This window comes from Rutilus rutilus, assembly GCF_951802725.1.
Source record: "Rutilus rutilus genome assembly, chromosome: 1".
Classification (NCBI taxonomy): domain Eukaryota; kingdom Metazoa; phylum Chordata; class Actinopteri; order Cypriniformes; family Leuciscidae; genus Rutilus; species Rutilus rutilus.
Window position 1 is genome coordinate 51,731,297 of NC_140209.1, and position 19,191 is coordinate 51,750,487.

At 38.5% G+C, this 19,191-nt stretch overlaps 1 protein-coding gene across 2 annotated transcripts in view; it reads right to left on the reverse strand.

The window, feature by feature from the left end:
• Positions 1–8,867: 8,867 nt before the first annotated feature.
• Positions 8,868–19,191, reverse strand: part of LOC311303376 (protein shisa-9) — an 80,707-nt gene continuing 70,383 nt past the window's right edge. For both annotated transcript variants that reach the window (XM_084429815.1, XM_084429814.1), the window contains one exon: positions 8,868–12,683. In XM_084429815.1, the coding sequence (XP_084285941.1) occupies positions 12,223–12,683 (461 nt within the window). In that variant the 3' untranslated portion in view covers positions 8,868–12,222. The remainder of the gene's footprint in view (positions 12,684–19,191) is intronic.

The window sequence follows — 19,191 nt, forward strand, 5'->3', positions numbered from 1 at the left end:
TTCTGCTTATGTCTGAGGCAACACTTTAAAATAAGGTTTTATATGATAACATTATTTATAACAGGAGCTAAAAATACACTAATGTTCAAAAGTTTGGGGTCTTTTACTGTATGCTTTACAAGGATGCATTTATTTGATCAAAAAGACAGTAAAAACAGTAGGCTAATATCGTGAAATAATGCATTCTTAACATTCCAGGTATCAGTATGTTATGTACAAACATGAATAAACAGTTATTAAAGGGATAGTTCACTTTGAAATTAATTTTTGGTATGTTTTAGCTTACCTCAAAGGCATCCAAGATGTAGGTGTCTTTTTTTCCGGAGTAGTTTCAATTTTGATATTTTTAGGTCAAACCGTTCTTGTCTGTCAGTCATATAATGCAGGTCTATGGTCACTGTCTCAAAACAGCATGCACAAAGTCCAAATTAAACAATTCCCCATCGTCCAAATTAAACAATTCCCCATCGTAAGTACACATTGATGGCTTAAGACACGAAACGAGCGGTTTGTGTGAGAAAACGAACAGTATTTATATAGTTTTTGTCTTCTTGTAAACACACACACCCAAATGATCAGAGGACGCGGGTGCTTCGGTCTGCGCAAGCGCCGGAAAGCGACGGAAAAGGTCAGAGGGCGCGGGCGCTTCGATCTGCGCAAGCGCCGGAAATTATCTCTCGCGCGTGTACGTCACTCATTGTTTACACAGAACAGAGATTGTAGGTAAGACGGCTAATCGAAATGGTTCTAATTTGCGCTTATCCAGGATGTTTAAACCGACGTAAAAGAAAACAATTTCGTATGCTTGCGCGAACTCATCCGGGAGTGGTGAGTTTTCACGAATTCCCAATTTATAATCCTTCCCTCTTGAAGTTCTGGTTGATCGCTCTTCGGCTGGATATCAACACACCCATAAACGTACTAAAGTTGAGGAGAGTCTGCAGCGATCATTTTTCCCCTGATGATTTTATAAACCAAGGAGAGGATCGCATAGTACTGACATCATCAGCTGTGCCTATGGTGTTTTCTCATCCAACGGAGGTATGTGAACAACGTCTTTGTATTTGTAAAGCTGGCATTACATGAAATGAGCAATACAATGTATTTCTGCACCATATATTTGGTAAGAATGGTTTTACATGAGAGAGTTATAAGATATGTTATAAGAAGAGAAGATATGTGTAGCCTATACTAAGCAGCTGCTAGTCAAACCAATGTGAAACTATGTGTACTACTCATAAGGGTGCAGTCAATGATACTACTACTACTACTAGCCTAATAATAATAATAATAGTAATAGACAGTGTGGATTCATGTTCGTGTAGCTCTACTTAGTGTTGACTTTGTAATGACAAGCAATATTTTTTTAGGAAAGCGTACAGGAACCATACCAGCCAACAGAACATGAGTCAGATGAAGAGCAAACAACAGAGTGCCTTGGTGCATACATCGGACTAAAATATGTTTAAATCTCTGTGTAAACAATGAGTGACGTACACGCGCGAGAGATCATTTCCGGCGCTTGCGCAGATCGAAGCGCCCGCGCCCTCTGACCTTTTCCGTCGCTTTCCGGCGCTTGCGCAGACCGAAGCACCCTCGTCCTCTGATCATTTGGGTGTGTGTGTTTACAAGAGGACAAAAACTATATAAATACTGTTCGTTTTCTCACACAAACCGCTCGTTTCGTGTCTTAAGCCATCAATGTGTACTTACGATGGGGAATTGTTTAATTTGGACGATGGGGAATTGTTTAATTTGGACTTTGTGCATGCTGTTTTGAGACAGTGACCATAGACCTGCATTATATGACTGACAGACAAGAACGGTTTGACCTAAAAATATCAAAATTGAAACTACTCCGGAAAAAAAGACACCTACATCTTGGATGCCTTTGAGGTAAGCTAAAACATACCAAAAATTAATTTCAAAGTGAACTATCCCTTTAATGGTAGGCTATATTTACAAATTAAAGGTACACTAACGTGTTTTTGTCTCACCCTGATACACTGTGTTAAGCCTATTATAATGCTGAATTCTAGACGAAGTTGAATGTTGGAATATCCCAAATTAAATAATCCCAATCAGACGTTAAATCACGTTCACATGTTGACCACATGATGTCGCCACGGCCCACGACACAACGAGAGCATATCGTGGTTTTGTGTCAATTATGGCAAAAACATTCCGTGATGAAAACAACATAAAAAAAAAAAAATAAAAAAAAACGAAAGTATGATTGCTTAACTTGCTGTCTAATGTTAAAGTTTATTTTTACATTTATGCTCATTGGAAGCAGGACTTGCCGAAATCTTGGAAGTGACGTCAAATGACGCGTCTCGCTGCAGTTGTGGTTGATCGATTGATATACCTCGAATTCGCAGGTCGAATGTCTGACTTTGAGTCGAGTTCCAGATATTATTTCCAAGGATGAGGTGAGAAATATCCAAATACAGAGCTGTCTGGAACGCAACATTGTTTATATTTTTGACCATGCAGGATGGGCTGCGTAGAAAATGACGTACTTCACCAGGCCGTGTGTGTCTTGTCATATTTGTAAATAGAGAAATGTTGCTCCAGCTACTTTGAAGCATATATGTGACCCTGGACCACAAAACCAGTCACATGGGTAAACATTTTTGAAATTGAGATTTATAAAGGTATTTATAGATGTATGGTTTGTTAGGATAGGACAATATTTGGCCGAGATACAACTATTTGAAAATCTGGAATCTGAGGGTGCAAAAAAATCGAAACATTGAGAAAATCACCTTTTAAAGTTGTCCATTTATGTTCGCGATTGTGCTGTAATCACTCACAAAAATAAATATATACAGGAGGAAATTTACAAAATATCTTCATGGAACATGATCTTTACTTCATATCCTAATGATTTTTTAGCCTGGCTAACGTCAGACCTCGTCTCATTGAACCACATGTTCATTTTCTCGTATTTGAGTCGTGGTTTACGAATACCCAGAGCCGTTTATTGGGCGCTAGGAATGTCTATCAAATGCGCCTGTACATAGCTCATAGCCAATCGTTTCAATTATACCAGATGACGTATGTAGGGCGACAGAAATTCGACGAGGAAGAAGACGATGGGTCAGAGATTTATGTGTACACGATGGCGTTCAGCGACTATTGCCGTTTGTGCAAGACAAACATGAGGGTAGAAGGTTTATATGGACACTCTACAGACATGTTTTTATCGAAAAAACCACAGAGTTTATCCGAGAGGTTAGCGTTATTAGGGGTGACAGTCGCACAGGAGTCAGGGCAATCAAGAAGATCCTGCCAGCGTTGCTCTTCCTGAATTACCAGGCTGTAAAGAGACTTGCCTACATTCAGGCAATGGAAAGAAGAACAAACTGCTTCGGTGTGTCGCATAGACGTCGTCATCGTCTTGCTGCTCCCTCCCCGTTCTGTGATTGGTCCCCTTGCTGAGGCGAAAATCTGGTCCATGGAATCCAGGCTGCCTAGCAGCGTGAATAATCGCGCTGTGCGCAAGGCAGCATGGGGAAACCCAGGCTAATGATTTTTAGCATAAAGGAAAAATCGATAATTTTGACCCATACAGTGTATTGTTGGCTATTGCCACTAACTCTCGAACCGATGAATCACCCACTTTTAAAAAAAAACGCTGAACAGAGGAGAGTCTGCTGGCAAAATCAAACGTGACGGTGCTTGTAATAAAACCAGAATCAACATTAGCCCCTTTTACACAGCAATCCCAGTAAATTACCGTAAAATTGCCAGAATGACTTTACCGATAAATACACAAAAATGCTGTTCACGCAAGCAACAGCATTTTGGCTTTTTACTGGTAAGAGACCATTCACACATCAGCTCCAAATTCCGGTAAATTCTGTATGTCAGTCATCGGAAGTGATCTTTAAATGTCCGATATCGCCCCCCCTATACCGTCAAATAGGGCGTTATTTGAGGGGACAGCCATTTGTAGTAGTGTCCGAAACCATAGTGGGCATTATTGAGTGCACTTATTCAATCCCACATTTCACTGCAATAACGAGTGTACGCTCAACGGCTGTCCGAATTCGCTCACTCCTTTTTATTCACTCTTTCAAGTGAACAGTATTAGGGGACTAACGTAGGGAATAGTGAATGATGGTTTAGGGGGCGTTTTCGGATTTAGCCTGTATGTGTGAAAGGGGCTATTGGAGAACTGAAGGATTTGAAATGTTGTAGAAGCGACATGGAGATGGTGTGGAGTGAGGTATTTTATTGAACAGATAATTTGCCATATGTAGCTGTCTAACAGAGTTTATTGTAAGGTGAAGGGTCATTTCATTATGGTTGTTGTAGCGCTGTGCTGGAGTTTATTTTCAAGGAAGTACCGTGTCTATTTATGGATATTGCTACAGTAATGTCTTCAGCCAATGTTTTATGCAGCAGGATAATCTCTTTCTCTCCTTTTCTTTTAGTAATGAGAAAAAAATAACATATTTTTGAGCACAGTCACACAGAGCTGAAGCACAACCAATCTATGTTCTTCTGCAAAATACATTGTTTTTTTAACCGCTAGGGCCAAAAGTTACACATACTGTTCCTTTTAACATTAGCAATTTATAATTAACTTTGTTAGTTCATGATACTGAATGTATTAACTAATGTTAAAGAATTTAACCTCATTGTAAAGTGTTACCATTTCAGATTTAACGTTTCCTTCAACTTAATGGAAAAAAATTACATAAAGCATACACCCTTTTCCTGTCTAAGTGGGAAGTGTTTGACCAAACATGCTGCATTTTGAACCAGATTTGATGTCCATAACTGAAAGTCAGGCTAAACGAGACTATTAAAATGCTACAGGTTCCTTTGCAGCATGTGGTTAACATCATACTGTTGCATAAAACCTCAGTGCTTGTTTAGATAATTCTCTCTGTTATTCAGTAAATGTTGCATGATTTTTGTTTTTTAGTAGATCTTCCCAGAAATTGCAGATAGATCCCCAGGTGGTCATTAACCAGACTCAGCCCAGAGGAGTGTTTCACTCTGCCTTTTATTTTTTAAACAAGTTTATACAAAGAACACTTAACAATGTTTCTGTTATAAAGAGATGTTTAAAAAGCCATTAAATCAGTTGGACCATGTCCGTATGCACCTTATAAATTGCATCTAATGTTGTAGAAACAATTGCCGTTTTCTTTGCTGTTGAGTCAGCATGGTTACTGTTGCCATTATCATCATCATCATCATCATTGCTCTTGGTATCATGAACATCAAATTGCCTCTCTACCATATGTTCAGTTATTTCATTGCTTAGTAAAAATTGGTTTCATAATAATAATCATTATTTATTGAATAAGGTTGCTCTCATGCTGACCTAAGAGAAAGCATTTACAGACATCTTTCTACCCGGTAATTGTTGCATTGAATCATGGGATTTGTAGTTTTTATCACTAGACAATTTCAGTAGTCAATGTTCTGTAAATCTTTAAAGGAATATACCAGCTCAAAACAAGTTTAAAGTCTGTCGGCAGCTCATTTGGATATAACTTTACAGACAAGGTTAGTAAGCAATATTATCAAACATTTTAACACACACTTTTGAGATGGTGTGTATTGTGATGTTTATGCCATAGACTTCCATTGTAAGTGCATTCAATTGTTTTAGGTTGCAATTACTATATTTGCAATGGTTATCGACAGCAGCTAACAGATGCTTTTGATGATATCTTCAAGACCCCATGAAAAAAGGTTTTGTTGCTTTTAGCCCATGTCATTTAGCTTTCTTCATTTTAGTCTATAGGCTAATATATTCCTAAAAGTTGATAAAAATATCTAGCACATATTGGACATTCAAACTTTCAAAACAAAAACAAAAAAGGAGTTCAGTGTTTCCTACAAATCTAAGAGTTTCTTAGACTGACAGAAATGTTGATGACTCATCCTACACTAAACAGATTTTTGTCCAATCAGACCTGTAGGATGAGAATGTCCCGCCCTCTAATACCTTCATTCCTGTTGGTTACTTTAAAAAAAAAAGGTGAGATTTTAATGTGTCCCACTTAAACTTCCTGTTTCAATAGAAAATGTCAACACAGGGCACAACATATTGATAATCAAGCGAATTCATGGGGTCTTAAGCTTGTTTTGAACCTTGGATATTCCTTAATAGTCAAGCCAAACCTTCCCAGACATTATAACAGTCCATAAATGTCTTCTAAAACATACAACTTACACATGTATACGACTATAAATTGTGTTCTACTCAAATAGGTGCATTTCAGCTTCACTTTTGAATTGCCACAGTTTTTCATGTGCTTTCTGCAGCAGTGTTTCTCTGACTGTCTCTCTCTCTTTCACCATCCTGTAAATTTTATTTCTCTGAATTATTCAACATCTCCTCAAAGTGCAACCAGACTTAAGAAAAAAAAAAGGCATGGCAGATATGGAAATGGGGCATTAGACGAGCAAAAGAGATGGAGTACATGGAAACGAGAGGAGAGGATGACAGATCTCCTCTCTCCACCCACAGTTCTTCATCATCATGTACTGTATTATCCTCCATTTCTCTCTCTCTCCATCATCAGGAGACCCATATTAACTTAGATATCACCGACAGCTGAGACTTACGCCTCCCACTGTTCTGATGAGAGACGGGGGAACAAACACAAATGAGACAGTGACAGAGAGAACAGGAAGGAGAGAGAGACTACTGTAATGTCAGGTCTGCACTGCAAGTGAGTGATGCGACAAAACTAGATTATAATCAATGAAACTGTCCAAGTGTGAGATGGTGCAGTAGTTGAAGTTTGAAGATCAGTTTCTGCACAGGTTCCTGTAGGCAAGGGTATAAGGTACTTAAAAAAATTGTGTGCTTCATCACTAAAGTGCAAATTCTTCTCTTTTAAATGAGAAAATATAATTTTGTCTGCCTTATTTAGCCAAAAAGGCATATCAAGGTCTCAGAATCCCAAGAAACAAACAGTAAAATCAATGTAAAATGTACTGTAATTGGTCAAATTATGGTAATTCATCCTTGTTAAAAGACTGAATCTCATCAATCACCACAACATGTGCCTATATTGTAACCATTGTTGAAGATGAATTTGACTCAAACATGTTCGATCTGCACAATGCAGAGTTTACGTTTCAACATATTGATTTTAGTTTAGCACTAAATGCAGTTCAGTGTCCTATAGAGTCTTATATATTCGGGACATTGAAGAGAACTACGGTTATATAGGTTGCAATGTCTGAAATGTCAAAATGATTTAATTGATTTCAAAAGCTTAGAAACAACCCTTTTATGTACAATTACGCTACAGTTCAACGGTATAATTTTGGTGCGGTTTCGAATTATTTTTAAAATAAGTCTCTTATGCTCACCGAGCCGCATTTATTTGATTGAAAATCGTAATATAGTAAAACATTATATTCAATGTTGAAAAAAAAATCTTACTGACCAAACTTTTGAACAGTAATGTGAATGTAGAATATTTCTCTTTCACTCAAGTATATTTTAGGCTAATGTAAAATGTTGTCTTAGTACCCATACAAAAGTATATTTTCTCAGTGCTTCTTACACCCCTGTCTACAGGTCCTGTGTGTACTCTACATTTACATCATTTTGAAGATGAATGGTGACTGGACGTTCACACTGACAGTGATTTGCCATTTTTATTGAGGGCTGACAATTTCTGCGTGACACAAGCGACAACAACCCCTAATGCAACAAAGTTAAGGTATGCAATTTTATGCAAATAAACTACCATGTAATATGGTGACTACCATTAAGAATATAGACAGAATAGATTCTGACCTCCAACAATTTAATCACAGCCGGTGTGAACGTCCATTAAGCCTTGAGGAGTCAGAAGAGGAAGCTAGGATGAGCGGAAAAGAGAGAGTGAATGCTGATGACATAGAGCTAATGGAAGGAAAAGCTATTTATCTCAGCCAGGGAACCTGTGCCCTAACCAGGCATGACTTCTGTTATAGCATTGTGTTGGGTAGCCCCGCCCATGGTAAAATCTTATTGGTCCAAAATACTGCTTGCTAGAGTAAGTAAAATCCCCATTGGTCCCATAAAGCACTGCCAATGGCATAATTAAAGTTTTATGTTTGAATATTCTAACTTAATACTCAATACTAGTTTTGATAATCAATGACTTTGATAATGAATCATTTTACATTGTACCATTATTGCTGATGTTGTTACGTCATTTGCAGTGCTTCTTGGTTTGAGAACTCCATCGCTTCAAAAAATGTGAGGTATAGTCTTATACTTTTGTCTCTCTTTCCCATTTTTAAACTTTTTTGCCTAAATGTTGATAGAATGATTTATCTCAGAGCCGTTTGTTTGGTTCAATGCTTTTTTGAAATATCATTTGAAAATGATACTTCCAGAAACCAGGCTGTCCCTGTTGCAGGGGTTTGCATGGCATTTTGGACGAATAAATTACTTGGAAACGTGTCGCTTCACACCTAGTTAGGACATGTTGTAACGCCACCTGGCTGCACCCAGAAAAGCATTTGAAAAGTTTACGCGCACAAAACACTGTGTTTACAATGTCAAATCCTCAGCTTTAGAGTGTGTGTGTGTGTATTTGTGAAAGGCTGTAAACTAATTCTGCATTATATTCACATCAAATACATACATTTTTACATAATATTTATACATTAAACTTTTTGCTCTTTTAACCCTGATGTATGAATAAACGGGCGTATATAATCAGTAAACATGTAAAACAAATGTGACACGAGATATTTCTCAAAGCTAGTGTTGTGGTAAAAGAATGGACCTTGTTTAAGTCAACAGACAAGCCTAATTAGTCTTCATGTCGTTCTTTTTATCGATGATGTAACCAGTGACTTTTAATTAGGATCAACCTGCAGTGCTGTAGTTGGCTTTGGATTTCCTTTAATGCTGGTAAGTTCAATCTTAGAGCAGTTTTTCTCTTTTTTTTTTCTTTTTTCATGCCTGTAATAAGCTCTCATATGTCCTTAACACGTTTTTGCATATATCTTTTCTGGGTTCAAACAAGAAAATATCTGTTTTCTTAAGGAGAGAACATTTTTTGCTTTGCGATGGATGGTATTACACAACCCATGAGTGTGTTAAAGCTAGAAACTTCCTCAACTTTTGATCGCTGAACAGAGCATAACTTTCGCAAAGCCTTGCGTCTGAAATCTGCTAGAAATTACCATAGTAAACTCTGTCCACTCCGACACAAGCAACTGTACTCCCTCTCATTGCATTGGGAAAAACAAACCCTTTTCGTTTTCAACACGGGCAACTCCTGTTATGAGCACATACCTCTTTAAAAGCCCTTTGTAAAATTCATCCTAATTATACATAGACAAAAGGTACAAATTAGAATAGTGCATAAGATTAGATTGGTCAAACATACCACCAAACGAATAGAGCCATCAAACAAATGGGAACAATGATTCTCTAATATACATATTACATGTCTCTGGACGGGCAACTAAGATGTCATTCAAGCATTGGTTATAATACATCTTTTAAAAATGATTAAATAAAGCATATGCTTTATACATATAGCGCAAGCTTCAAATATGGCAAGACATCATTTAAGTTAGTAAGGAAAGTGAGAAGGGTGTTAAAATTCGGAAGCACTTCATCTCCGTCAAATGGTTGTCAACTGTGGCAAACTCGACTCTGATTCCATTTACGCTTACGGTACAAAAAAACGACATTGCAAATAGTACATAAACAGTAAAAAGTACATCATGTATTGCTAAAGATAAAATGCTACCCGGTGGCATTCACATCACAGGTAGAACACTTTTATGTTGAGAAGAAATCAGAAACAACAGTCATTCAGCTTATTCGTGTGGTTTAAAAAACCCACTGGAAACAAGTCTTCACACCGAAGGTATTCGGAAGCCGATATTTACACCTTGTGTTTCTTTGTAAGACATGATTTCACTTTTAGTCCTTAACCTGCAGAATTAAGAAGTAACCTGACCAATCCAGTGCTTTATTGTTTTGTACGAAGATTATTCCTGGAAGTTATTCCTCATTTGATTCAGGTTTTAAGCTGATCTAGCCAGAGACCTTGTCGCTGTGGTTTTATTGACCGCTGCATTCCTCAAAGACAGACTTCATGACCTCCTGGCCAACAAAGTGGCTCCATTTCAGGCAGAGGGTTGTGTAGCTGGCTCACCTTGGCATCGCTTGACATCTCTGTGCCAGGAGAGTCTGACAGCTGTGTCTGTCCTCCAGGGTTTGCCCCTGAAACCCAATGCCACTCTGGAGCCATTGCCACCGAGACAAAATAGAGCATCACTGTAGCTTAGGATAGTCTGACTCGATGCTGACCCATGAGAGCATGTTGATACATCCTTGCATTAATTCAACGGTTGAAAATAGCCATCCAGGAACATGCTCACACTGTACTTGCGGTCATATTTATGGAGCTGCTGTCCCTGGAGTTTGTCCAGAAGTAGAAATTATCTCCAAAATGAATCTGGTGAGAATAGAGAGAGATAGAGAGAGAATTTCTTTCTTTTTGTCCTTTTTTATAGTTCATTACAGGCCCAATTGCTGTAAAGTATACTGCAATAAGTATAATGCAATCTAGTGTTCTCGTTCCGAGTTAAATAATCCATATCTGCTTCTCGCAGTACTGCCATTTTATTTGCAAGCAGCAGTTTCGTTGAACTCTGAACATTTCACACACTTAAATAGTCCCTAGGTGGCTTGTACATTAACTGTCATTGGCGTTGTCGCCATTAATTGGCGTTGTACATTAACTGTCATTGTCGCCTCGTGCTTGTCTTCGAGCAAGAGTGCTAAATCTCCATTCGGATCCAGTGTGGATGAAAAAGACAGGACAGACAAGAAAAAACGAGTCTACAGACAGTATTGGAGAACATATTTTTGGATCTGCTGTATTAGAAGCAGGCCATCATCAATTACAGCGCCCCCTGCTGTTCTGTGGCAGTGTGGCAGCCAAACGCCTGGCTGGGAACAGCTTGGAACAGCAGAGAGTGAGTGAGTTTGACAGCTGTGTCCATCAGTCATTTTGCCCCAGGCAGGAGAGGACGGATAGGCCTAGTATTGCTACCATTTTCCCTGGTCTCTTGAACAATTCTAGAGACACCTAAAACTCTGAAACCGATGCCCACCTCCAGATTTAGTGGTTTTCCATGCCATGTGCATTAGGATGCTACAATAGGGTGTAGGTATTGCCGCTACATGCTAGATTTGGCCACCAAACGATCTGTGAAATAGGTTCTTGCTTTAACCAAAAGCGTAATTATTTATATTCAGAAGTATTCTGAGGAAACAGGCTGTTTGACAGATATTGCAAAGAATACACATTGGTCATTTTAGCAAAGTTGGCAGTGCTACTTATGACATTGCCGGACTTGTTTACCTAGGTGTGTGCTACTCCGTCACTATGGCACCTTATCTCTGCGGGCGACTTTTGTCCCCTGAAATGTCTCTCTTGAGGTCTTCCGGTAATAGAGACTTGCTCATTGACCTTGTCTCGAAAAAGAGATTGAAATAGAAGCAGCCAGAATAGCTATGACTTGAAGTGATGTTGGCGTTCTGCTCCCTAGACAAGTGCTGGAATGCATCCTTCGATGAAGGTGTTGAGATAAAAAGTCCTAGGGATATTGGACTTTGTCAATTTCACCTAGACCCTTTTCCATTGACTGAAATAACAAACCCTTGGACATCATAACAGTTGAAACTCTCTTTCTCTCTCTCCTTCTCTCTCACAGGACACCTTGGTTTCTTCACTGTCCTCTTCCTTATGCTTCCTCGCTGTTCTTTGTCCTCAGTGGTCTAAAATTGTCTGAATAATAACTCACTGTGTGGCAGCTCTTGGTTGACTGAAGTTGACAGCACAATGGCCTTGTCTGAAAGGGTGTGAAGGCTCCTGAGCTGTAGGGCTCCTGCCCTTTGCTATTGGACACATGGGTCTGGGCCACAAGAGACATCTGAAGGCCAGCAGTACAAATCCAGAATTTTAGGGGGAAGTAGGATCACCAGGGATTCAAGGCCCACCGAGAATCAGAATCAAGACCATGCAACGTTTTCCCCTTCGGTTCTCTGTATTATAGTACAGTGCATATAAATCTAGTCCAAAATATGTACAAGGAGGGAATATACTATACATATAACTGAAGCACATGTGCAGAAGCTTTCACGTCCATCCAGTTGCAATGTCTAATCAAAATCATGCTTTCTTGTGTTTGCGTCTTTTCTAGGCTTTCACCTCAGACTGTCACTTCCGTTTTGCTGTTCGTGGGCAGTCCCTTGTGTTTCGGGTGAAGGTGTGGAGACTGTCCGTACCCCAGAGGCTGGGTGAACAACTCTGGAAGAGTCTCAATGCTAAACTGCCGCTTGTTGGTGAAGGCCTGGCGACGACAGTTTGGTTGGGACAGTGGTGGCTGGGCCATGAGAGGGACCTGATGTTGGACATGGCTCTTGTTGGGGTCCCAGACTTTGAAGGCTGAGCTCGAGGTGAGTGGGTGGGTGTTGGTCTTGGAGATTTTGTGCTTGGGGACTTGGGCCGATGTAATGGTGATGGCCAAAGGAGTATGGATGTCTGGAGGCGGAAGGAAGGGTTTATCTTTTGGGTGGAAAGCAATGGGCTGGAAGGTTGCAGGCGAGGATTGGCGGTGTGCGTAATCCATCATAGGGTAGCTCTTGGGGTAGTAATCCCTTGCTGTAGTATCTGCAGGGAAAAAGGGCCGGGAAAAACGAACAGTTAGAGAGATAGAGGCTAAAATACAACATAGCATTGTGACAAATAAGCAAATTGTTTGTTTAATACTGTTGCTTCTACACTCACATACCCTACAGTATGCAGTGAACAAACCTAATGTATTTGTCACAGACTATAGTTGCTATATTTAGAGTTCAGAGGATTTAATGAGTAAAACACCTGGAGCAGAGGGTCATCAAGTGTGACATGAGGATGCCCTCAACACTTTTGCATCATGCCACACACATGCAGGCACGCACATGCATGCGTTGATTAAAGGGAGCTATGGCTGTACACATCATGGTCATGATGAAAAATGTATCCCTAGGCCCCTGTTTGAATGAATCAATACAAGAAATTTCAAGCGAAGAGGTACTGATGCATATAGTTTGAAACAGACAGTTTGGTCTGGTTTTGTTTGTATGGTAAAAATGTGTTATATTGACATTTTGTGCCACAAAGACATTGGTTTGGCTTGGTAAAAAATAGCTGCCTATGAAATGGACTCATAGGGTTAGGAACAGTATTGTAATCGCTGGTTATTTTATTCTTTTTCAGGTTGAAGTGGGTTAGCATGTTAGCAACAGTTGACAGCAGAGAAGTTAGCCTTTTAGCCTGTCTCGTCAAATTAGCCCATCTCCGTTGAGCGCTGCAAGCTATAGACAGGGCCTCTCGCTTCACAGCCCTCAGACATAAACAACCTTGCTTCACTGTTTTGTCATTTTTCTCTCCTTTTTCTCGTTTTCCAGCCTGACTTCCTATACTGTCCCTTCTCGCTATCGATTAAGTCACGGCTAATGCATGAGGCAAATAGCTAGTGGCAAGGCACACAAGCATGGAGCTTCATTTCAATGTATGTGTACGTGTGCTCTCAAACGTATATCCTGGCCCGATGGTAATCATTGTTTCTGCCAAAATACTGTAGTCACTAAAGTAAAGCTGGTAAAATGGCATTAGCCGCTACTGTTATGATTTGTTTTGACTTCATCAGTATGGACGAGCTCACTGTTTGTAGTTGTGCATGAGTGAATGTAGGTTAGTATTACAATCAGCTTAGAAGGTCAAAATGAAACCTGAAGGGGTTTTAGAGATGCTGCATGCTGAGGGCCAAAGCCATGTCTCAGCACTGCACATCTTAAGTGTTTAAAGAAGGGACAAAATCTGTGTCTAGAAAAATGACAAAAATTACCCAAATGAAGATGTTAATTTGTTCCTGTGGATAGTAAATCAAGCAGTAATTTGCTATTGCGGTTAGACATGCAGATTAGCTCATATTATTTTGTGCACATACATTAGCATATTCATGTGCTTTTTAATTCAGGACTGTTTTAATTTAAACTTGAAGGAGAAGAGAGGAGCTAAAGAATCACAATTCAGTCGTCTTACAGCGAAGGACCAGTGAATAGGTAATGTGGGCAGTGTGCGTTGAGTAGGCATGAATTATTTAGGAAGTGTGTTTAAAGAGAAGGACACTGAGATGTATTACACTGATAATGAGCAAAAGAAGAACAGATTTAACACTCACAAACACACACTTATGCCATATATACACAACTAGCCTGAAAAGGAGAACGGCACAGCTACACAACTGCATACTCGCTTTAAATTATAGGCTGAACTGGAAAATTACAGAATTTTGAATATGCATATACAGTACATTTCATTCATTTAATACATTTTATTTCGTCTTTGCAGCTTTTACATAATTGTAAGGTTTGATAAATCTGACCACTTCCTTTTGTGGACCTCTGGGGACGTCCTGAATTGGAAAAAGAGTAATAACTTTATCACTGCAAGAAGTGTTATATTTTAGTCCTAAGGTTAGGGTTATGGTTAGTCTGTAGTAATTACCTTAAAATACCTTTAAACAATAGAAGTCTATGGTATGTTGTTATTTATGTGTGTTTGGAAAACACCTTTAGTAGAGCATGATACCAGATACTGAGAATCAGGTTTTTTTTTTTTTTTTTTTTTTTTAATAGAGGTCACGATTCTTCCACGATTCTATATATACAATTAAACAAAATAACATGGATACAGTAATTTACTAAAGGTTCGGACCAAGTGTTATTTGCTGAAGTATATTTTACAAATATTTAATTATTCTGAATGAATTATTTAAATAAAATCTGTTTGAATGAATGATTCAATGGCTCACTCATAAACACTTTACTAGTTTCAATACTGCATGAATCAGTGTTTTTGAACAAATCTCTTGAATTAATGATTCAATGACAAATACATTTTTAACAATCACTTGTCGCCACCTACTGGTGTAAGGATGTAATCAATTCTGTACAACGTTATTTGAAGCTTCATGTTACTTTCTAAAGGTGATTTACTCTATTTTGATCGCTACCAAAGACATAAGTGTGTTTATTTACGAACTTATAAACATTTATCCCAGGACTTCTGTGATTATTTGAATCAAGAACATACATGCTTTGTGTTTGAAAAGGCTATTGTGAAGCTGTTTCAAACCTACATGACAACTGCTTTCTCTGGGTCAGCAGCAGCGCCAACACAGATTTGAATGTGATCATTCTTGTCAAAGGTTTAACCCTCTGGGCTTCTTCGTAAAATAGTCACACTTAGCTTCCTCCCGCCCGAAAACGGGCGAAGCCTTAAAATTTTACTTTACTTTTTCCCAGGATAACCAATCAAATATATTTTTGTTCTATAATGTTTTCTGATTATTATTTAGAATTTTTAGAATTTTTTATGATACTTTGCATTAATTATATAATTTTTATGAGCTATTTTTTCCATTAGAATTAATATATATATTTTTATTTTATTTATTTTATTTTATTTTTCAATAAATGCAACATTTCACATCAAAATAGAGTGCAGGCCTAAAAAAAAAAAATGTTCAAGTGAGAAGAGCGCCATCTAGTGGCTTCAAAATGTATTAATTTGTGTCATGTCCTATAACCGCCTATTGGCGGCCTATAGCTTTTTTATTTATTTATTTGATTTATTCCCATTCGGAAAGAAAAAAAATTATTACTAAGCAACCACTGAATGGAACAACACAAATTATATATCATTTTAAAGTTTAGGATCTCAGCTTTTTAATGCATCTAATTACATTTATTAACTCCTAACGACTGCTGAGTAATCCCTCTAAAACCGAGTGTACCGCCAGCAGGCACCACCTAGCTGCGAAAATATTCTTTACCATATTTAAAAAAAATCTTGCCTTGATTAACACAAAGTTGATGTCATTTGAAAGCTTAGAGTCTGAACTTTACAGTGAATGTATCCACTTTGAAAAACTCTTAAGTATTGCTGAGTTATTTGCTGATAAATAGAATTTCTTTTTTTTCATAATCTATAAAATAATGTACTGCAATGTGTCAAAAACATCATACAGCTCATGAAACATTCTCAGATAATTGAAAATGGCACTTCATTTTTTACAGCATATTATTACAATTAAAATGAGCCCAAAATTAACAATGTATTGCTTTTATGACAAGATATTCTTCATGGAGAAAAAATTGCCCATGAGGGGGTGTCAAAGACTGTACAAAAAGGCTGTCTCTTTTCCAAATGCTGTAACTTTTGATTCCTTTATCCATGTTATTCCATGACAAATAAGAAAGATATGCAAAATCTTAATAAAAATTATATATATATATTGTATTTATCCGCTGTTTCTTGGCAGGACAATGTCCAAGTGTAATGTAATTTATATTTTCAAAAAATTTAAAAAGAGTTCTTTCAAACGATACCTACCTTTTGACTCTCCTTTCTATAGTTTTGGAGTTATTATGATTATATAATTTTTATATAGTTTGGGGCAAAATTTGCTGTTTCAGTCTTACCAGTTCATTTCTCTGTGTGTGGGTGTGTGTGTGTGGGGGGGGAGGGTGTCTTTTTTGCACTCTTGATGTTTTAGAGTGTCACCCCTTCATTGCTGTACACTTTTTTTCAGCACAGTGGCTGATCTGTAGCTTGTACCACCAAAAGTTTCTCTGAGTTTTCCTATTTTTTCGTATTTCCCATTCATTTCCTATGTCGCCCGTTTTCGGGCGGGAGGAAGCTAAGTGTGACTTTTTTTTTTACGACCCTTTAACATATCAGAATCATCTCCTTGATTTTTTTTGTGTGTTCATATAGGTAATAAAACAAAAGTCACCAAGTTTCACCCCCATCCGATGAAGCAAAAAAATTAAACAATTCGAAGCCCAGAGACATAAGCCCTATTCAGACAGTAATTGTTTCTCTTGTGGATGTCTGTAAAAAATAAATTTGCATGGCACCTCACCTCAGTGATAAAACTCATGCATTCGGATGGCGATTTATTCACGGTGGAGGAGCGAGTTTTGTGGGAGTGCGCGCTGCTCACGCGGCCGGTTGCATGATTGTCTGCTGTGAATAAAACGTCACATGCTTGGAATAATGAGAATAAATTCATATTTAATGTAATAATAATATCCTATTTATTGTTTGATTATTTAAATATCCTGTTTAAAAATAGGAAGAAATATGCGCTATATAGTTGAAATGGTTTTCTGTCTTTCAATTTATCTCAAAATGATGTATACAACTTTGTATACAATATGTTAAAATGTCATCAGAATACAAATGAGAAAAGAAGAGTTAACAATGAGCTGAAAACATAAAAAAAAAAAAACCCTACAAAAGATAGAGAAAAAGAATGTGAGGGTAATTGCATGTTATGTTATAAGAAACATAAGAAATGTTTGGTAATGCCGGTCCAAAGATGAGATGGCAAGCTTTAAAGTTGAGACACTCACACACAGATATATAACGCATATTTTAAAACCTTTTTTGTATAAAATGTATATTTATTTGCAACAGTTATGTTAACGGCAATGAGAAACTTCTGTTGTAAGAACAGCTATTCAGCTGATGGACACTGTGCTGCGTTGTTATGGGAATATCCCAGGTGAAGATAATTAGGAAATTGCGTTGTCTTTCATTGCTCCCTTCACCAATTGCGTTCCAAACGGCTACATAATGGCACACAAGTGCCCTGCTCACTCCAAAGTCCCACTTCAAGGCTCTGCCCTTTGAAGGGAGCAGGGCATAGGGATGCTCACGGGCAATTAAGCACGTCCCAGCTGGGTTTGTCACTTATTGGGGTCCCCTGGAAACATTTCCGTTGTGGTCTGATCTATTTGCAGCGCGTTTCTGTATTTGATTGTGTTGTGAGTATTTGGAGCACACGTGTGTTGTAAAACTGATGAAGATTTTTTTCCTTGATTTGCATGTGTTTTTCTATTTGCATGTGTTTTCTTCAGTTGCAGCGCGTTGAGCTCTCTCGGCCACTGTATAAAAAAGGATTTAAGCAGTGAATTTTTAAGTGATCTCTTCTTGTAAACTCAGAGAAGTGGATTCGGAGGGCAATTAAATCACCACACGACCTTGGTGTTTGTCCAAAAAACAGTAGGTAATTCGGCCAGGGATTTTTACGCGGGTGGTGGGAGAAAAACACTGACATTCTGGATTCGGACGGCAATAAAATCTCAGACTAACTCGTGTGAATGGTGAAAATGCCATACGACCCCCTGAGAAGCAATTACCGTCCGAATAGGGCTATAGCCGAATCGTTGTCATTTAGGAATAAGATCACGTGGGTGTTTGAATCGAGATTTGAATCGAGATGCAGCTCTACTTTATACTAGAGACATAGCCTACTAAATAATGTTGCAAGGTTTATGGGAGGTTTTGGTTTAAGATATTGAACACATCATTAGCTCAGTATAAATGCAGCCGCAGTTAATGGAAATTCCGCACCATGATAGAAAACATTGTGTGTGTGTGGTCCTCAGGGGCATTCAGGCACTGCAACAGGAGAGAATGTGACATAACGGCCTGATGATGTCAGACGCAGGAAGTGCTCAGAGAGTGAGCATATGCATCAAACTAATGAACAGACGGTAAATGTACCGACAGCCTCTCTGTCCATTTCTTCTCTCTTTTTTTGCTGTCTCTTCCTCTCTTTACCAGGTATACCATCTCTCTTATATCCCTTTCTCTGCATCTCTCTGTCTCTCTCCAATCGTTATTCTTTAATTAAGATGGTGCTGGGAAGCTTTCTTAGGCACCTGCCACAAGTTGATTCATTTATTACACCCCCTCCCCATGCGCATGTTCCTCCTCCTTTTCTCCCTTCATCCTCTCATCTTTCCCTCCACTTGCCCTGCTGAACTCTCCCCCATCCGCTCTCTTTGCCAGCGCAGTCAGGGCTGATCCACCGCAAGCTTTCCAAATGCAATAATCCAACAGAAGACTCTGTGCCAGGGACTGCATGCGCATGTGTGCGGATGAACTGTGTGACTACACCCGCATTTGAAGGGGGGAAAATAAATCCCTCTCCATCTTTGTGTTTTATCATCTCGTATCTCTTTGATGTTCTTGTTTCACATATTTAGCCCGCAATATGTTTACATTAGTAAGATCCCACAGTAGCTTTACAGAAATAAAATCAAATGTGCAAATTATG